Here is a 21,491-nt window from a genome sequence, read left to right on the forward strand (position 1 = left end):
TGGTGATTTTGTTAATGTTTTTTCTGACGAAAATCAACATTAAAAAAAAAATCATAAATATTAAATGCTTTAATGTTTTTGTGGTTATTTGCTTATTATATAATGTTTTTATTGTTATTAATTTAAAATGCTTATTTCTTGATTGCGCTGTTTTTTCCCGAGGTTCTTTTGTGACCCAACAGTTTTAAACAAGTTAATAATAAAGTTTTATGAAGTTGTGATCAGAGGTAGTACCGCAGATCAGCCACATGATGGCAGCAGAGCATGGTCTCCGTTTACGGCAGCAGCAGTGAATTGCAAATGCATCACATCTGTCAGTGTCACACGACGCAGGAGGGACAATTCATGTGAAGTTTGACGAGTTTCTTCGCAGTTTCCATTTGAAATATAAGTACACTCCCGCTGTGCGTTGGTTACAGTTTCCCCTCTTAGCTTTTCAAGGTAGAGGCTCTTCTAGGATGGACAGAACACGTGAAGGATCATCATTTTGTTCCCAAAATTCTCATTAATCGATGCATCACTCCCGCTCCTGACGTGTATAGATTGCGATTCGAAATCAGGGACACTGCAGTGTGTGTGACCCGCTTTTAAGATGCAGTGAGGAAGAGGAGAAGAAGGGGGCATCTCATGATCAGCGCAGAGAGAGAGAGAGAGAGGGGGGAGAGAGAGACAGTCCCATCTCGTTTTCTCGGCAGAAGAGTCCAGTCTGGCTTCTTCACAGGAGATCCACCATGTCCCGAGCTGCCTGCTGCAGGTAGGTCAAAAAAAAGTCATACCTGTCAAACTGTGAGATGCGAAGCTTTGCATTCCCTCCTTCACGTGTGATGGTTCTCATTCAGTGTGTCTGTTGTTCTTCAACCTGTTATGGGGATGCAGCTGTAATGCTGACTGTAAATGACACAGCTGCGACAAAGGAGTCAAACGGTGAAATAGGTGTATCAGGTGGAGTTGATAATCATCTGTGTGTGTGTGTGTGTGTGTGTGTTGATGTGTGTGTTTAAGGGCTAAAAGTTAAAACCTTGCAGTGGCAGCTGTCTGTGGTGCTGAAGCTTAAAGGGGTTGATATGTGGTTTTGTTCCCATATTCCTATATTATATTTGTTTGTGTGTTATTTGCTGGTAAAATCTTTGAATTTGTTTTTTTGTGTGTGTGAGGATTAATGCTCCATGTCTCACACAGGGTGACAACACTGAAGAAAAAGCTGAGTACATGCACATAGAGGATTGATGGACCTCCATTATGGCCAAGTGGACATGATTCTGCATCCAGCAGCTGTGCCAGAATGTCGAATATGATTTACCTGACTGCAGTAAGCATTTTGTATTTGCCGGTTTTACTGTTTGAGGCGTTTGTTTTGTCCAAGGGGAAGTATGAGAAGTCAGTGGTGTCGACTTCTGCCTCCCGCCTGGTGGCGAGGATGGATGGGGATATTATAATCGGTGCCCTCTTCTCTGTTCACCATCAACCCTCAGCTGAAAAGGTGGCAGAAAGGAAATGTGGAGAGATCCGCGAGCAGTACGGCATCCAAAGAGTGGAGGCCATGTTCCACGCGTTGGATCGGATTAACTCGGACCCAAACCTGCTGCCCAACATCACCCTGGGCTGTGAGATCAGGGACTCCTGCTGGCATTCTTCAGTGGCTCTGGAGCAGAGCATCGAGTTCATACGAGACTCTCTCATCTCCATCAGAGATGACAAGGATGGCTCCAGGTGGTGCATAGAAGGGGTGCCTTCCAGCCAGCCCCCACCAACCAAGAAGCCCATTGCAGGAGTCATCGGGCCCGGATCCAGCTCTGTTGCCATTCAAGTTCAGAACCTGCTGCAGCTGTTTAACATCCCGCAGATCGCCTACTCTGCAACCAGCATCGACCTCAGCGACAAGACTCTGTTCAAGTACTTCCTCAGGGTCGTGCCCTCCGACACCCTGCAAGCCAGAGCCCTGCTGGACATTGTCAAACGATACAACTGGACCTACGTGTCTGCAGTTCACACAGAGGGTAAGACACCTTTGTCAATTAAAACATTACACTTCCAGAGAGTGGAGCTGACTCACAAGAGAGTGGGAAAAAAATCACAGGATGACCTTTTACTGACTTCTTGTTTCTCCTCCTCCTTTCTTCATGTGACCCTCGGTGGCTCCCTAAATGTTAGAGTCCACAGTTTGTTGCACAGCCAGTCTCTCTGACATCATCACAGTTGGATAAATGTGTTTGTTTCTGCTTGTTGAGGCAACAGGAAGTTCTTACTAAGCACAGATTCAATCACTGTTTACTGTTTACCTTGTAATAAGTGTGCTATGCAGCATGTGGACTGATGTTCTAACAGCAGGTGGCTGCAGACAGGAAAAAGAAAATGGAGCTTTCAATTTTATGCATCAGTAACCACAAAGTCTGGTTGCATACAAAGGACACTTTTCAGCTGCTTCTCATGCTTCTGTTGCAACTAGAGCTGAATAAATACGTCAAGTACAGAATTTTGACAAGTGTTGAAGTCGGATTTTGTCTTCACTATTGTGGAGATGAACTGCTGAAACCAAGCAGCTGTTGACAGAAAATGATTAAATTGGAAAATAATATCCTTTAATGAGGAAAACAGACGTTATTTTTTTTAGCTGGAATTAGATCCAGAGTGATGTTTGTACTGTTTTCATGCATCAAAAACACACTTGATCTGTTTGGAACATCACACTTACACTGTGCTTTTGGGTAACAGATACTTAAAATTAGAAAATATCTATAACATAAGCTCATAAGAGCAAAGAGAGATTACACTGACTATAAAATTCCTCCCACAATGTTATATGTGATACCCGAAACACCTTTAAAACAGCTGCAACATCCTTTTTATTTTAAATACAAGCTAATAAAAACCTGGCCAGCCTTCTTTGTTTACAGCAGTGAAGATCTGTTTATCATCTTGGCATTAAAATAAACATGTGGGTGAGGTATTAGGGACGTTAGGTTCGTGAGTGATGCTCTGGCTGATTGGCTGTGAACATCTAGACTTGTGTTAGTCTCCCTCTCGTCCTCAGATGCTGCTGTTGAGGTCACCGTCACCCTGTTTGCCCCACTTGCACTGCTCTTGATTCCATATAAAGAAGTCTGAGGACACAGTGAGCCACTTAAATGCTAAAAGAGGAGATACGTGCTCTCAGTAGAACCTCACTGGCTTATTTAATAACAGCATACTGCCCTGAATGACAGCCCATTGATCCTTTTCTGAACCTCCCCTGACAGTTCCTCATGTCTCTCACAGGTAACTATGGGGAGAGCGGGATGGAAGTGTTCAAAGAGCTCGCCTCGCAGGACGGCCTCTGCATCGCCCATTCTGACAAGATCTACAGTAACGCAGGGGAAAAGCACTTCGACAGGCTGCTGAGGAAGCTGCGAGAGCGCCTGCCCAAAGCCCGAGTTGTTGTCTGCTTCTGTGAAGGCATGACAGTCCGGGGGCTGCTCATGGCCATGAGACGGCTCGGCGTAGCCGGAGAGTTCCTCCTAATTGGCAGGTTTGTTAGCGAATGTTTTCCCACAGGGCTTTCAGGTTTGTCAGTCAGGCTTGTTTTAGGGAAGAAAAGTTTTTTGGTTTGCTGTTAAACTGCAGGTTCACAGAAGATTTTAATGGTGATGAAACTCAGAAAAATCTTTTAATGGTGCCACACATCTCAATAATGAGGATTTGTGCCACAGCATTGTGGCAGAGTTTACTTTAGCTCTTCTTTAGCTTGTGGTCGTACTGACTGACCGACTAAAGACGCCATCTTCTCCTCAGTAAAATTGCCTGGATGATGGTTGGTTGTGCACTTAGCGTCTGACATAGCCGCCTTAGAGCAGAGCTAGTGCTAACCGAGGGAGCTAAATGACCAAACTCTTTGTCATGACGATCCCAGTGGTTGGACGGTTGATTGTTATACAGACACACCATACTGTTTTGCTTTAGAGTAGACTGTCAAGTAAAGCAAATGTTAAACATGGCCACGGACACACACATGCAGAGATTTATTGATTTCTTAAAGGTGAAGAAAACTCAGTGAGAGTCAGCCAGATTTGGAAAGTAAACACACGCCCCTTTCTCTCGGAGCTCACCCCCGAAGCCACGCCTCCAATCACATGGACGCGCATTACCTGAAGATGAGCTGCAGTCTGTGACTTCGGCCATCATGCATGTACCTCTCTGGTGCACAGAGCAGGAAGAGAGTGACAACCAGCCAATACTCCGCGCAGGGTCCACCCAGGGGATTGGCTGATGTTTTTAGCGTTTTATAGCTTCCACAGATGATTAATATTCTTCGTTTTAATGCGAAACTGCCGAACTAATTGGTTGCTATCGGATTGTAAAGAGAAGTTACACTAATTTAACAAAAAGTGCATCTGAATGAAATCTCCTACCCTACCTTTAATGAGATTTTTTGCTGTGTTGCACATTTCTACTAAAACATGATCCAACATTTAGCTGCAGTCAGGATGGATTGTGGTACCAAAAGTTCATATGGAACTGAAATATTCTTCTTCTTCTTTTACCGGAAGCAGAGTTCCTCCTCTGAAAGCAAGAGATGCTTTGAGTCAGGCTCAGTAATGAATAATGCATCCACACAGCGAGCTCTCCCGCTCCCTGTCAGATCACAGGCAGGATGGGCTAATATGGGACAGCACCTCCAGCGTAAGCTGGGGAATGTGCAGTAGTGAACATCAAAGCCCATATCGGCACAGACATTCCCTCTTTGTGGCGTCTCTGCTCACCTCAAGTCCTGTTAGGAGATGGTGCCGCACCTGAAAGGAGGCTACGCTAAAAGTCAGCTATGGTTAATTTACTGAAAGGGATTTGTTAATGTGTGGCTCACAACGGCTGATGAGAATGCGTTAAGGCAACCCTCAAAGAATAAGTAAAAAACGTTTTAAAGCCTAAACGTTCACTTGGATTTGTACCATACACTGAAGTCTCCTTGGGAAGATAAGGAGGGCACAAGTGTGTGTGTGTGTGTGTGTGTGTTTTCTGGGTCAAGGAGAGTACTGAAAAAGAAAAATGTTTTTTAGAGCAATGCAGTAAGTGAACACATGCACATGCCTGTGCAGTGGACGAAGTGCCCAAGGTGCTGGTCATCAGCCATCCATCTTCTGCTGTGTGGAGGATGAAAGAGATGGCTGCTCTCACTTCACAGATCCCTCACAGCTCCAACAGCACACGGCTCATCAGACCCGGTTCAGCTCACAAAGTGATTCTCCCAAATCCTAATCACTGCCACATAAGATAAATCATTTCATAAACATAAATATAGTTCCATATTAAAGGATTAATAAAGGTGTGATCTCAGAGCTGTGTTATAAACCCGTACAGTGTGTGTTGGCGTCAGAGCTGTAGGTTTTTGGCAGTCGGAGTGTTGGACTGGGGGGAGTGTGATGCTGAGAAGCAGATGGTCAGGTACTGTTGATGCTCTCTCACACTGGACAGTCATTGTCAGTTCATTCTTGAAGTGCCAGCCAAGCCAAACGTGCTGCTGGCTTCGGCTGCTGAAACCAAACGCGGGTTATTTTTGTCCTCTGGATGAACTACAAATGATTCGAATACACAACCTGATTATTATTTTTGCCCTAGATATCCAAAATACTCAACAACATGCATGTGTAAAGAAAGGGATGGTGTATTTTGTATCCTGTCTCATCAGCAACAGGATAAAACTGGAAAAAGTCAAGACTATAAATACAAATTATGACCAGTGTGGACGCAAAACTCACACATAAGACTCGGAGTGTGTGTGTGTGTGTTGGGTGGGAGCTTGAGGGCAGATTGTGCTGCTACAGCACTAATCTGTGAATCTCACTGGACTTGTGATTGTGTCTGTGCACTTTTTTTTTTTCCCCTCCTTTCGGCAAGTACAGTGAGCACTCCACGCCCCGCAGCAGGGAGGCTGATAGGGAAACAAAGGGGAGGATTCTGGATTCAGTCTGTGTGTGGCTGTATGTAGATTTAAACACAACACATGTCTGCAGTGGATGTTTCTTCTTCTTCTTCTTCTTCTTCTCTTGCCACCTGTTTCTGGCTGTTTTGACTCATTTTGTAAAAACAGCCCGTGTACTTCTATGGAAACAACACAATCATGGCTAGAAGGAGGGAGAATTTGTTGTTTTTTGTGCAAAAACACAATCAAGCCATACAAAACAAATACAACAAAAAGAAAACACACAAATTAAAATGTTGATTAAGTTACATTTTTCCAAGTGCCCCCAGGGGTTAATGACTCCACATGCTATAGATATTTAACAGTCCCGCTACCCTTCAGAATAAACTGAAAAAAAAAATGCAAATCAGGCAAATCCTGCTGATTGTTTTGTTTTTTAGAGGATTTTTATTGCAAAAAGCTTTTTTTGTTTGTTTTTTTTTAATTAAAACATTGCAGTTTTGCAGTTAAACGACCTTGTGGCTGCTTCAAAGGTCAGTGGTTATATTTAAAAATGTGTTTCTGATTGCGTTCCTCCCCGCAGTGACGGCTGGGCAGACCGAGTCGAGGTGGTGGAGGGCTACGAGCAGGAGGCCGTGGGCGGCCTCACTGTGAAGCTGCAGTCTGAAGAGGTCTCATCCTTCGACGACTACTTCCTGAAACTCAGGCTCAGCACCAACACCCGTAACCCGTGGTTCCCCGAGTTCTGGCAGTACCGCTTTCAGTGCCGCCTTCCTGGACACCCGCAGGAGAACCTGAATTATGCAAGAAACTGCTCAGGTAGCTTTAACAGCTCATCAAGCGATAATGATGTTTCCTGTAGTTTATTCTAGTTACGATTTCACAGCAGCGTGCACATCAGCTTGTCTTTTTGAACTGTTCTGACATGTTTAATGCCCAGAGGAGGATGCCCCACAAACTGGAACACACTCTTTAATTATGAATTAGACTGCCAGGGGGTAGAGTTCTCTCCAAGTCAATCCAGTAACACATATTTCTTTCACATTGTTCATTTCTGTGACACTTGGCTTCACAGAGGATGATGACCTAGGTAAATTCAACCCAAACTTAATGTAGTCATTCTTCTTTATTTTATTTATGTTTATTTATTCTGAAACAATGCTCAACAAGCATGTTTCTGAGACATAATTTCCTTTTGCTCACACATATTTCTTTTTAAATGTAGATCCTATATATATATATATTTATATATATTTACGTTGTCAATCTGTAGGATTACAGAAGTAAACATTTTAAATAAATTGATAAACGTAAATATAAAATAATGCATGCAGCAAAAACTAAAACAAAAAAAACACACCATTCTTTCTTTCCTTTTTTTAGTTAATCCAGATTCTTCATCGCACCTTTTTAATCTTTTTTTTTTTGAAGCATCACATTTTGATAGCATTTATTATTAGAGTATTTCTTTGGTCTCGTAAGTGGAGATACAGTTATTGTTTGCTCTCCTGTCATTTTTATTGTTTTTATTATTATATTATTTATAATTTAATGTATTTATTTTGGTGTAGAACTCCAAGACGGTGAGTCAATCCCTCTGAATGGAACCATAATGCTCCTCACTTTGGAAATATATACATAGAGGTTGACTGATATTAAGGTGTTATCAGATATTAGCTCATCCTTTATTAGTTTTATTTTAATTAATCTCAGTTGACCTCTAATATATGAAGCTATTGGGATGTTTTTCATTTTTTCTGTTACACTGCAGTGAGAGCCCAACAATTGGGTTTTGTCTGCTCCCACTCTCTCCAGCCTTAACACAGTCCTATGAAACAGCCCAATAACATTTGAGTGAGATGGTAACTGGCTGATGCGGCTTTAGTTGCATGCAGCCACAGAAATAGTGATTTTAGTATTCTTGGTTTAATTCATGTAACACACACACGGAGAAGGTTCAGTTGTCATGCAGCCGACTAATCCTGACGTGCGGCAGTAGGTCCTCTGCTTGCATGCTGACTTCATGACATCATTGCATCATGACTGAAGCTCACACAGCTCAGTGAGTGCGGCGAGCGTCAAAGCCAAGGAGCTGTTAAACTAGGTCATCACCAGCAGCTCCCCATCGGACGCTCACCCAGCTGCCACCCGACTGAATTCGCTGTTTGTGTGTTTTGTTTGCACAGGCAGCGAGTTTCCCCGCAGTGCTTTTGTAACGATCGTTACCTGATGTAACTCAAGTGGCAGCAAACATCACAGCGAGGGATGATGCTCACAAAGCAGGGATACAGTGAAATGCTGCGGGAGAATCATGTTGTAGAGACAGTGTAGGAAACAAGACTCAAATTTTACTACAAACTATTAAACACTGAAAGTGCTCACTTCTGGTAAGGCTGGATAAAATAAACTATGGCTGTGTCTGAAATCACTCCCTGATCACTACATATGGCGCCATATAGAGCCTCCGCCATTTTGTAGTGCTGCCTGAATTCTTAATGAGAAATTAATGACCCCATATAGGGCCCTCAATGTATCCCACAATGCATCATGAAAAGTAGTGTCCATCCGATGGTCACTACTTTTCCCATCCAGTGTTAATTTTGGCAGTTAATTTACTTTTTATTTTAGTCTTGTGACTAAAAATAATTTCATTTTAGTCACATTTTAGTCATCAACATTTTTGGGTTTGTTGCGTTTTTACCGCTGATAGTCGCTCCACGCGGTTTGCAAACCGTCTTTGTAGCTACTACGTCCAATACATGCAGCTACCGGCTGATACCCAATGTTTGTTTGACGTGTATTTGAATGAATCAAACGGGATTCTATCTTGCCGTAAAATAATATTGGTTTATTAACTCTTGACTTAGATTAAATAAATTAAAATTTCAACTTCATAACAACAAAATGATACCATTCAAAAAGCAATCTTCATACAGTCAAAAAACTTTTGCTTCCCCATTCATTAGCCCCGGATGCCTTAATTTTCCCCACTTAAATCACCTGTGGCAGCCTGTGGCACTGCCACGGGCGCCACCCCTTTAGCGCCCCCTAATGCCTCTGACACCTATTTACAATTACTCAAACATATGGCTCTTACAGTCTTGTTTGTCTTGACATTAAATGTGTCCATATGTCTGTTCTTCTCCCGTTTCTGTGTTACCATTCATGAGTACGGCTTTTTCCTGCATCGTGGGGTTACATCAAATGTGTGCGTAACGTCCTTAGGACGCAGAGATCACTTCTGATTGGCTTTCTGCCGCCGTTTTCTGATTCGTCCCTCCCTTCCACAAACAAAATTTCCTCTGATTGGATCTCGTCTCCATCAATAATTTCATCTCGTTTTTATTCGTTGACGAAAGTGTCAATACATTCCGTCTTCATTTTTGGCACCGTGCGTTTATATTTAGTTATCGTCTCATTTTTATCAGCAAAAAAAGGTCGTTAACGAAAGCTATGATGAAAATGATTCAACAAAATTAACACTGGTCCCATCATGCATTGCACAGACCGTGGAAAAGAAAGGGAAGTTACGTCACCTGTCTCATAAATATGATGGTTTAAAGAATGTATCATGACCGGTTATGCTTTATCGATGTTTTACTATAAAATGTTTATTGGGTGATAACGGCACAAATTATAACTGCTAACAACGTAGTTTGTTTAGCCTGCAGAGATCGGCTCGTTCAATTTGCGACAGCAATGACGTCATCAACAGCAACAGAAAATCCGAAATGTGGTGCCCTACATTGAACATGAGGAGTCGGGAGTGAGTGATTTCGAACACAGCCTATATCGGTGTATTACATGTAATTCTTCACAGTGCCAAAAGGGGGAGACAAAATCTGCATTGTAGCTTTAAGATTCATCCGTCATTCAAGTACAGGAAACTAGCTAATTAGCATATTTTTAAGTGACTAATTATAACAAATAGCAAACATGAAGATGGTTGTAGTAAATTCTGTTACTTTTTTCCCATTCTGTTCATCATGCTATACTAAATTAGCATAAAATATCACATAACAGTGATAAAGGGCAGAATTTTCAGACAGACATGTGATTAACGACTATAATTATTTTATCGATTTACACTATTTATTCACACATGTATTTAAAATGCTGATTTTACCAAAGTTGTCTGTGTTCTGGCAAATCATTCGTACCTGTTCCGCTCTTTTGTCAGAAAACAGTGCGACTGCTTCTAGCTTGCATTACATGGAACTGATAGGGTGTGTTAGAGGATCATTTTGGTCTTGATCATTAGTCCTATAGGCAACACTTGCTGATTGTTGGTTTCTGCTTGAGGAGACAGAATCCCAGTGGTGCTGGTTGGTGCTGAGTTTTAGACCAACTCTGATTGAATCCTGACTCTTGAATGCAGAAATGCCATGGCAACAAGACTTTTTTTTTTTAAGTCATTTTCCCTGGCTCCCAGTTTCTTTCAAAGGCGTCTCCCACTGAGGCAAAGATCAATGTAGCTCACTGTCTGAACTATGAGGATATAATTATAAGAATGCATCTGTGAGCACCCTATCACTCCTTTGTAATATGTTACATCATGCAAGATGCACCTGTTCGGTACACCCGAAATGACATAGAACATGCTACTGCTTGCAGCAATGAGGCCCCTCCTGTAAGGCTCTTTTTTTTTTTTTTTTAGATCAGGACACTGACTGTTGTCTCATGTATGGGCAGGTTATGAAAGTCTGGAGGACAACTATGTTCAAGACAGCAAGATGGGCTTTGTCATCAATGCCATCTATGCGATGGCCCACGGGCTGCATGACATGCACACCCACCTCTGCCCGGGCCACGTGGGGCTCTGTGATAACATGAAGCCTGTTGATGGAAGCCACTTATTGGACTTCCTTCTAAGAACGACCTTCACAGGTGTGTCCGGGGAGGACATATGGTTCGATGAAAACGGCGACTCACCTGGAAGGTAAACTCTAACTTTAACGTGAAGGCAGAGTTTCAGTTTCTGGAACCGTTTAGTACAAATGAGTCCCTTTCTGTTCGTCCTCAGGTATGAGATCATGAACTTCCAGCATGTGGAGCCTGGTGTTTATGACTACATCAACATCGGCTCCTGGCATGAGGGCATTCTGAGCCTTGATGATGACATGATCCAGATGAACCGCAGCGACATGGTGCGCTCTGTCTGCAGCGAGCCCTGCTCCAAAGGAGAGATCAAGGTCAAGAACGCTCCCTACACATTTGTTTTGTTTTTGCACTTATATCAGTGTGTTATATATTCTTTTTGCATGTTTTACCTTCCAGGTGATAAGAAAGGGCGAGGTGAGCTGCTGCTGGATCTGCACAGCCTGCAAGGACAATGAGTATGTCCAGGATGAGTTCACATGCAAGGCCTGTGAGCTGGGCTGGTGGCCTGATGAAGAGCTGGCAGGTAGGATCTAAATGCAAGCAATGACTTAGCTGGGGTTTCTTTAGATACTATGATTGTCCTTTTTTTGCAAGAGTTGGAAGAAAACATAGCACAGGACTTAAACCTCTCTAATACTCACTTCTAAGTAAGCTACCACAGGATGAGTCGGGCTGTTTGTTATAAATCCAACCACCATTCAAAACTAAAGTTTCCCAGTAGGTGAAAGCAAAACAGCTCGTGTTGTTAGGGGGACTTGAATCCTGGACTCCTAAAAGTGAACATCTGCTACATTCCTTGTACCACCCCCACCCCCATCCCCACCTGCCTTCTTCTGTTTCATCTGTCATTCCTATGATCACATAGATCAGCAGAAACTGACCCATGTGTCGTATTTGGCAGATGTATTAACTACCAAATGTCCTCCTCCTTTTGTGATCAATAAAATCATTTTAAGTCCCTTTTTTTGGTCAACTGATGAGCTGATCAGCATCTCACCATTTTTTTTCATAGTCATGCTAAGCTAAACAGCTGAGATGTGTTATCTTATTATTTCTGAGCTACGACCTAAAGTATTGCTCCACTTACCGCCTGCTGTAAATCGCCCAAACACCAATTTATCAGCAGTTTTCTCCCTGATGAATTCCTCGCCTTATTAAAAAAGAATATTTGGATCAATTTAGGTTGCTTTGGCGACCACAGGCTGCGTTCTTGTTGCATGATTGATCCTTCCAGAGATGAGAAGAGATTCTTCTGGCTGATAAGAGTCTGTGTAAGGGAAGGGGGGGGAAAAGTTAAGTTCTTTCAAGCCTCCCCTCCTCCTCCTCCCCCTCCTCCCCCTCCTTACCTGCACCCTCCACCCTGCACCCTGCTAAGATTTGTGCGGCACTATTTCATAAACCTGTTCCGTCCTATTTTCATTGCTTTCCCATGACACCTGAGAGCCATTCATCATCTTCACCGTTTTATCCGACAGCAGCCCTACTTCACTTACCACTCTTCTGGCCCACTTTCAAAGGCCTGTTCAAAGACAAGACATTTTCCTAATAGGATCATCCTGCCTCCTAAGAGTCCCATGTTTATTTATTTATTTATTTTTTATCACCCCGCTGTTTTGCAGAATCAGTATAATATAAGGTTCAACAGTAACAGTAGAACTATTCTTCTTATTCTTCTTCTGTAAATAATTTAAACATTTAAGATGTTTTCTACATAAAGCAGTAAGGGGGGGTCTTGTTTGGATGCAGTTATTTACTTTGTCCTGCAGCACCGGCACCTCCTCCTCTCTTCCTCTTCCTCTGGCTGCAGCCCAGCCTGGCCATGGCTGAGGAGAAAAGGGTTTATTTATAGTTGAGCTAAAAACCTACTTTGAGACTTACTGTATTTTCTCAAGCTACGAGATTTTTGATTAATTTTTAATGTAACTATACAACAAAGAATTTAAAAATGTTTAAAAATGTTAAAAATTTTTTTCTCTCTCTCTCTTCTCAGTCTGTGAGCCAATCCCTCTGCGTTACCTGGAATGGAGCAATCCAGAGTCCATCATCCAGGTGGTCTTCTCCTGCCTGGGCATCCTGGTCACCTCTTTTGTCACCTTCATCTTTGTCCTGTACCGTGACACACCTGTGGTCAAATCCTCCAGCCGGGAGCTCTGCTACATCATCCTCGCTGGGATCTTCCTGGGCTACCTGTGTCCCTTCACCCTCATAGCCCGACCCACCGTGGCCTCCTGCTACCTCCAGAGACTCCTCGTCGGACTCTCAGCTGCCATGTGCTATTCGGCCCTGGTGACTAAGACCAATCGCATCGCCCGCATCCTGGCTGGCAGCAAGAAGAAGATTTGCACCAGGAAGCCGAGGTTTATGAGCGCCTGGGCTCAGGTGGTCATCGCCTTCATCCTGATCAGTGTCCAGCTTACTCTGGAGGTCACCCTCATCATCATGGAGCCTCCTGAACCCATCAAATCCTACCCCAGCATCAGAGAAGTCTTCCTGATCTGCAACACCAGCAACCTGGGTGTCGTGGCTCCGCTGGGCTACAATGGCTTACTCATCATGAGCTGCACCTATTACGCCTTCAAGACCCGCAACGTTCCTGCTAATTTCAACGAAGCCAAATACATCGCCTTCACCATGTACACCACCTGTATAATCTGGCTGGCGTTTGTGCCGATCTATTTTGGCAGCAACTACAAGATCATCACCACGTCCTTCTCTGTGAGCCTCAGTGTGACTGTAGCTTTGGGGTGCATGTTCACGCCCAAGATGTACATCATCATCGCCAAACCGGAGCGGAATGTGCGCAGCGCCTTCACCACCTCTGATGCCGTGCGCATGCATGTCGGCGACGGCAAAATTGCCTGTCGGAGCAACAGCCTGCTCAACATGTTCAAGAGGAAGAAGAACGCAGGAAACGGCAGGTGGGTTCATTAATTGAGTCTGTGAGTCCTGCTCCCAAGGCACCTCAGGGATGCTGGTTTTACTCTCAGAGGGAGCCTGATGTCTTGCTGTACTTACTTTCATAGGAGCTCCTGGTGTAAAGTGTGACAGATGTAGGTCAGGACTCAATTCACACAGCCATCTTCACCTCTGATCTGTTGCTGAAATTAAAACAAGCATCTCTGTGTGCCGAGGGATGGCAAGAGGGATCACAGACAGAATACAGGGTTTCTTCAGGGCTCATAACACGAATCATTACTGCCTACTGCAAAACACTGAAGACCTTAAGGGGTGGTTGATAAGTTTTTGGCTGGAGGTGAGTTGCATTTTCACTTTGAGTGATGTTTCTGCCTTAAAACTGCAAGTCATTTGTCTCAAACACTTATCACCCAAGGAGGGACCCTAAGGACATGGTGGCAACAGGGTGCACCTTCTCACAGCTAGAGAAAAGTTCGCTGATCTTTATTGATAAGTGCCTCTTATGTGACAACTGTGCACCCTCGTTTTAATTATATCAGCACTATGGGCGGGACCGCCTTAAGCTGACTTGCAGGTCAAGTGACTGTGACACTGCCAACATGGCGACGGTTGGAGTTTCTCACCGAGACTCAAAATGGCTCTCTAGCAACCTACAGATGTCGCAGACGTTATACTGACATCCACGGCCAATGGACAACCTGCTGCTTTGAGGCAGATCTTCAGAGATTTCTCCAGCACTTTGTAACCGTGGATGAGACTTTGGTTGGGTGTCTTTGGCACCTAATAGAGTGAAATCAATCAACGTAAACGTAAAGTGCTGCTGTTGAACTACATGGAAAAGACTCTCAACAAGACTCTGACAGGCGGTGAGGACTAACAGGGTCTATCATCTGCCCTGTTCTCCTGATTTTGCACTCTCATTACTTTTCCTAAAGATAAAGAAGGATTTCTGTGGTTGCCACTGTCTGGTGGTCCAAGATGCTAACTTCTCTAAGGAAGGGATCCATGACTGCTGGTGTGGAGCACATGTGTAAATAGCTTTCTAGAATGACTTCCTCTACCTGAGGCCAAAAACTTATCAAACACCCCTTGTACTTCAATTTAAAGTCCCCCTTTGAGGAATCGTTGCCATCTAAAACCTGCAGAGGCCCTGTAATAACACCTGCAATATCAATACTTTCTATAATAAACTTACATGAACCAGAAATGCTGTTTTTGTCTCCACCTTTCTGGGTTCCTGTGAAGTAACAGCCATCTTTATTTTGTTCATAGTTCTAATGGAAAGTCTGTGTCATGGTCTGAACCAGGTGCAAGACATCCTCCAAAAGGGGATCACATGTGGCACAGACTGTCAGTGCATGTGAAGAGACAGGAAGCAGGTTCCAATCAGATGGCTGTCATCAAACCCTTAACTAATACCTACCAAAACACAGCCCTGGAGTTCTCAGACCTCAGCACTAAGACTTTGTACAATGTGGCCGAGGAGGACGAGACTGAGCCCATCAGATACAACTCCCCTGCCACTCCCCCCATGATGGCCCACGGGCAGATGCCCGCCTGTGGGCTAATAAAGCACATGGGTGAGGAAGTGCAGCTATATTCCCCCGAGCCTCAGCTGCAAAATAGCACCATTCCCCAACGTGTCATCATGGACCACCTGCAGGAGGAGGTGGTGGTGGTGAGCAAGTTCAGCAATGACATGCCTGAGCTCAGCAAAATGGGTACCATGCCTGTGGCCGTGAGTGGTGGCATGCCAGTGTACCACCAGGCTCACCTCATCCAGCAGGACCCGGTTCTGCCTATGCACCTGGACCCGTTCGATGAGGAGCCTGCCTCCCCTTTAGAGGAAGAGGAGGAGGAGGAGGAGATGGAGAACGAGCAGTTCGGCCTTCTCCAAGGCTACATGTACAACAACGCCCAGATTCACGATGAGGAGGACCTGGTCGAGATCAAATCAGCAACGGAGGACTCTCTGGCTCTGATGCCTCCCTCCCCCTTCCGTGATTGCTCCGGTCCTCCAGTGAGCCCCTTCCCCAACTCGCCGGTGTCCGAGTCGATTCTGTGCTCGCCTCCAAATGTGACATATGCCTCCGTCATCCTCAGAGACTTCAAGCAGAGCTCCTCCACTCTGTGAGGGCAAGTTGTTTATAATGACATGTGCTGTATATGATGATCAATAAGAAAACAATCATTGTGGTCTGAACAGTCGTTTCTCACTCTATAATCTTCTTAGCTTTTACATAATAACAGTGAGTGCTGCATTTTAAAATTCTTTGATATGTTGTATGCAGTAGGAAAAAATAACACAACAAACAAACTGTATATTTCATACAACACAAGCTTTTAGAATAAAATAGAAGAATTTTGTTCTTATGAAACAATTAACTATGTCCATGTATTAAAGTGGTATATAGAGATTTATTTGATATATATATATATATGTATAGGTGAGGTAAGAATCAGGTGATTTTAAAAAGGTGAATTTAGTTTCTGTAATGCAAAAAAAACTCAAACACATCATCAGCATGTTAAGAAATGTGTTGTGTGTATTCTGTCATGTGTGCGACATAAAGGAAGAGTTTGATTTTATTTTAAGGAAACAACTTCTCATATTTATAAGCTAAAAATGAACAGCTAGCATACATTAGCTTAGCACAAAGTGGGGGGAACGTGCAATGTTTTGGTTTTTGTATAAAGATTAATGATCCTTAGAGCTGCTGTTAGATTTTAGCTGAACATTTCCCCCCTTTTATGCTAAGCTAAGCTAAGCTACGCTAAGCTAGTTGTTCATCATATTTAACATACAGATGTAATTTAACACGAAATTTATCTTCATCTTTTAAACATTTGTGTAATTTTTTGATCAATTCAAACAAACTCAAATGCATATTGATCAAACTCTTCCTTTAAAGATGGAGGAGTGCAGCTGGACATAATAATAATAATAATAATAATCTGTGGATTTTTAGACTGATGCAGCACTGCCAGGCGACTGTATCACGAATGTAGCAGAGTTCAAGTGCCACATTTTCATTCCGATATTTCCTGTGCGTACATTTATTTGATTTAAAATGTGGCTTCAATTTGTATCTTTTCTAATCAGACATCTGATTTCATAACTGTATAGACTGTTGTATAAGATACATGACGTTTTGTGAAGTGTGAACTGTCATATTTTGGTATTCGGATGATTATCTATATGAATCGCAGTATTAGAAGGAACTCATTAGCTGTGGATGCTTGTATTATTATGTGTGACTGGTTGTACACACCAGTCAGTTTCCTAAATATTAAGACTAACTGTAAGTGTTACTGTTAGAAATATTCTGAATAAGCTATTTGCAGCCTGCAGAGCAGTATAAAAATAAACATCTGCAGTTTGAACCTATATCTGCGGCAGACATTTGAAGGACACGTGTTTTGATTGGAGTAAATTAAATATTTTTTATGCTGTTGCCTCCTGTTTTTTATGGTTTCATGACGTCTTGTCTGCTGTAACGGTTTGAAATCAAAGGTCGAAGGTTTATGGCTTTGTGTGGAAGAATGAAATTCCAGAATGTTGAGACGCTGAGCTGAAATGCAGCCTGTTTATTCAGGAAAAGATTATTTCTCCACGCCTCCAGGAGGATGAGTTCAGTGTCTGTCTGCACAGACATTGTCATTGGAGATTTAGGCGTTGGGAAGAGCAGCATAATCAGCCGGTACATTAATGGACGCTTCACTGAAGGATACAAAGCGTCTGTCGGAGTGGACTTTGCCCTAAAAACAATTGATTTGGATTCAAAGACAGTGGTGAGGCTGCAGCTTTGGGACATAGCAGGTGAGTCTGTACAATAACACACTGTAACACAGAGAAATATGCCAATTACACATAATAGAGATGGTTTCACTTCTAAATCTGTGTGAACACACAAATCAGAGGAATTATTTACAAAAAAATGTCTGTTTTTTCCTCCCTGAAGGCCAGGAGAGGTTTAGGAAGATGTCCAGAGTGTACTACAAAGAGGCGATGGGAGCCTTGGTGGTCTTTGACGTTACACAGAGCTCCACCTTGGAGGCTGCGTCTGTCTGGAAGCAGGATCTTGACACTAAAGTCTGTCTCGACAGCGGACATCCGATCCCCGCTGTCCTGCTGGCTAACAAATGCGACCTGACAGGGAGGGACGAGGACGACTTGGTGTCCACTTTGGACGGCTTCTGTAAAGACAACTGCTTCCTGTGTTGGTTTGAAAGCTCTGCAAAGGTGTGTGTGTCTACCTGAAAAATGAACTCAAACACTGCAATAAAAGTTCAAACACTTAACCTGACACATGCACATTCTAAACCCTGCTCCCCCCCCTATCCACCATTTATAGGACAATATAAATATTGATGAGGCAGGTGCCTTCCTTGTCAAACAAATGATGCTGTGCGACACCAGCCTGTCCAGTGAAGAGCGCTGCTGGGACAGGATCAAAGTGAGCCAGGCTCCAGGGGAGAACCAGAGCCAGGCTTTGTGCTGCTGGGGAACAAGCATTTGATTTCCAATGATGAATCCGCAGCCAGAGACGAGACACTAAGCTTCATATTCCTATTTTTTTTTTCCTGCCCTGGCAGTAACAGTAACACATGAGCTGTGTGTGTGCTGCCTCATAAACACCTCATTTCTCTGATAAACCCTATGATACAGTCAAGATAATAAACAAACCAGCAGGACGCACGGCCTGCTGGGAAGTCTGTGACACTCCCTGTGCGACTGAGACGAGCTGGTGATTGACCAAACTCTGATGTCCTCACATACAAAACAAACAAACACTACAAAAAACAGACGCTCTAACTGTCAAACAGTCTTCATCTGGTTATGCAACCACTGCATATAATTATCTGTTAATCACTGCGCTGTGAGAGGAGCTCAGACCCAGGCATAAAAAGCATCACAGCCAATCAAAAAGCTATCAGCATGACCTGATTTTATTTATTTATTTATAATAGAGGGGGAGAAATTAGTGAAAATTCCCCAAAGAGGAGTGAGACACTGGAAGCAGATATATCCTGAAGGATCTAGCAGCAAAATGTAGACACGTATGTTAAGTGGAAATCCTGGTTTGGGTCTCCTTTATTTAACATAATTACTGAAGCATCAGTGTGTACACAGTTACTGTAAGAGTTCTAATATGCAGATATGGCACGAACGTAGTAAAAAGGACGCGTTAAAAGCAAAGTGCATCATGTATGTTTGACCCAGAGGAAGGCTGAGTGTGGCCGGGTGTCTCATTACAATCATATTCCCATATTTCCATGTTATAATACACATGAATGTTTGCTCTGTAAGCAGCGTTTAAAGTGTCAGAGGCAGCACTTTGGGTGTATTGTGTATTACTCAGGTTATTTTTGCACACCGATCTGTTCAGTGCTGTCCTGCACTTTTTACTTTTCTGCGTCCTTGCTGTGCAACAAGGGAACTGTTCCACATCCTGCTGCCGGCTACCACTGTGTATCAGTGTCCACACTCACATCCAGGTAGTTTGATTTAACCTTGAAACAATGCACTGTAAAAAAACAAAACACCATACATTTTAACCTGATCACAGGATTTGCAATGTAAAGCTGTGGTGAAGGTGGTTTACCTCATGTGGCAGCAGGGCCTAAGGGTAAAGAAAATGGAGGATATAACACACACAAATGCTAATTATGGATATACGTCCCAGATACTAGAGACCTAAATTCAGGAGTCACAACAGGGAGGCCGGCCCCAATACTCGCTTTTCTTCTTCTCCTCCTCACATCAGACACAAAAAAGCTCAGCTTCTTCACTTAGTTGTTTATAAATATGAGCGGCAGTCACACTCTCTACAACAGATCCCATCACTTGTGCATTATTGATACGGCCCTGTTTTATCTGCCCTCCAGCGTGCATTTTCTCTGGCAGCTTCCTTCATATATTCATGATCACATGAAAATTTCAATCCAGTCAAACTTGTTGAAAAGGACGATAAAGAGCAAAGCTGCGTACGCGTCCCAGCTGTGCCATTATACTCTGTCCTGAGTGACTTATGGTCTTATGATGGTCTGTCTTCATCAAGTATACGACACTGAAAATGATGCATGTTGAATTGACTGAAGCACGTGACAAACCATGAAGCTGATCATCAAAATCAATCAATCAATAAAAAAACAGAGATGATCCTGATCCATCAGTAGGAGCCTTGCTGTCCATGGTGCTGGATTTTTTTTTTTTGCAACAAAACAGTCAGATTGCAGAAACATAGAATGTTGGTAGACTGCGCCATCTAGTGTGCAAAGTATGTACATGCAGGGATGATTAATTAGCCTCAGGGTGACAGAAATATGACACAAGCTGAGGGCATCACATGAACGACATCTTACACAGCGATCACATGAACGAGTCGACCTTTATTAGTAGTATGTTTTTAAATAAATCAGGTTCTGTCGGCTTGTAATGCCTCTGACGTATCACCGGTTAAAGTGCTCGATGCTTCTTTTAAAGGGTTAAAACATCCTACCTGCTGTATAATTCAATTGGTTTCACATTTAGCTGCTGGCAGTGTAATTAACAGCCATTTAACTGATAAGTTGCTTCAATGTTTTGCATGTAAACCTTTTATATATTTATTACATGTGAATTGTGTGTTTGGGATCAACCACAAACGTCACCTTTCTTTCTTCTGTTCTATCTCTTCCACTTGGCTGCTTCTGATGTATTATTTAACACGTGCCTCTTGCTTCCTGGATCCAGTAAAGACATATGAATGTGACCTTAAAATGACACGTCACAAAGGGGAAACCTTTAAACGTCTTGTCTGGTTTTCATTTAACCAGATTTTCTAGTTTGACTGATAATCCTCTCCAGAGATAAAATAACCCATTTTGTCCTCCTGTGGGAGCGCGAGGAAGGAGGAAGCACGGCCTATTTTTTCCACGCATGAACAACAGTGTGGTAGAGACTACAAAGGGACCCACGTGTATCATTTTTCACCTTTACACAGACCTATGGAAGACACACGTGGAGCTTTTTATATTACATGTGCAGAAATTCCTTCCTTCACAGCTTTCAGAATGCCTCAGCCAATAAATGAAATGTGGACTTTTTCACAACATGGCCTAAAAAATCTGTTTCAAAGCAGGTTTTATTACAATGGTTAGGACTGTGGTGAAATATTTTTTATTTTGCTGTAAATAATGTTTATACTGTTTAATTTTTACCATTAGAGGTATTTTTTATTTTATAGTATATTTGAGTGACTGTATTTTTCTGTTGCAATAGTGAAATTTCCCAGTTTAGGATTAATAAAGTATTTTCTATTCTATTCTATTCTATTCTATTCTATTCTATTCTATTTGGTGATTTACTGATGCTTTTTATCATATTGATAACACCACCCTACACATTTGTTAACAATTTAACACTTTTGAAGCCAACATTTCAGTTTTTAAAAACTAGGAGGAGTGATTATTCATAAAAACATGCAGAAAAATGCCCATTATTAGCTTTTTTAAAAAAAAAAAAAAAAAAAGGTTTCTTAATCTTAATCTTAATCTTATTATCTATTAGCTTAGCTTTACCTGCTTTTTAAAGATTTTTGACACATTATATATTTATATATTTGGCACTTTTTTTATATTAATTTTTTTATATTAAGTCCGTTTTTTTTTACCAACAGTTATAAACATACAGAGCCACCTCGTTGTGGTTTTAAAGAGTTTTTTTTTCTTTGGAACACATTCCGTTCGAGGTCACATAATCTGACAGGTCACAGAATCCACTGTAACACCGGTCCTGCATCCGGGTGACCGCAGAGCG

General features: G+C 42.6%; 2 protein-coding genes across 2 annotated transcripts; both read left to right on the forward strand.

Moving 5' to 3' along the window:
* Positions 1–1,282: 1,282 nt before the first annotated feature.
* On the forward strand, positions 1,283–15,824 carry grm1b (glutamate receptor, metabotropic 1b). The gene is made up of 8 exons (XM_028394891.1): positions 1,283–1,997; positions 3,256–3,505; positions 6,477–6,712; positions 10,586–10,832; positions 10,917–11,085; positions 11,171–11,297; positions 12,765–13,692; positions 14,963–15,824. Exons 1-8 carry the CDS (start codon positions 1,283–1,285, stop codon positions 15,822–15,824), a joined length of 3,534 nt encoding a protein of 1,177 aa, XP_028250692.1.
* A 1,415-nt stretch (positions 15,825–17,239) lies between these two features.
* Positions 17,240–18,210, forward strand: LOC114427759 (ras-related protein Rab-32-like). The gene is made up of 3 exons (XM_028395975.1): positions 17,240–17,510; positions 17,653–17,933; positions 18,046–18,210. Exons 1-3 carry the CDS (start codon positions 17,318–17,320, stop codon positions 18,208–18,210), a joined length of 639 nt encoding a protein of 212 aa, XP_028251776.1. The 5' UTR covers positions 17,240–17,317.
* The last annotated feature ends 3,281 nt before the right edge of the window (positions 18,211–21,491 follow it).

Source organism: Parambassis ranga, chromosome 22 (genome assembly GCF_900634625.1).
Source record: "Parambassis ranga chromosome 22, fParRan2.1, whole genome shotgun sequence".
In the NCBI taxonomy this organism is placed as follows: domain Eukaryota; kingdom Metazoa; phylum Chordata; class Actinopteri; family Ambassidae; genus Parambassis; species Parambassis ranga.

Coding starts and splice junctions, on each gene's coding strand:
- grm1b (XM_028394891.1), top strand. CDS start 1,283: ATGTCGAATATGATTTACCTGACTGCAGTAAGCATTTTGTATTTGCCG. Junction 11,086..11,170: donor GCTCCAAAGGAGAGATCAAG/GTCAAGAACGCT, acceptor TTTACCTTCCAG/GTGATAAGAAAGGGCGAGGT. Junction 13,693..14,962: donor AAGAACGCAGGAAACGGCAG/GTGGGTTCATTA, acceptor TTTTGTTCATAG/TTCTAATGGAAAGTCTGTGT.
- LOC114427759 (XM_028395975.1), top strand. CDS start 17,318: ATGAGTTCAGTGTCTGTCTGCACAGACATTGTCATTGGAGATTTAGGC. Junction 17,511..17,652: donor GCAGCTTTGGGACATAGCAG/GTGAGTCTGTAC, acceptor TCCTCCCTGAAG/GCCAGGAGAGGTTTAGGAAG. Junction 17,934..18,045: donor GGTTTGAAAGCTCTGCAAAG/GTGTGTGTGTCT, acceptor CACCATTTATAG/GACAATATAAATATTGATGA.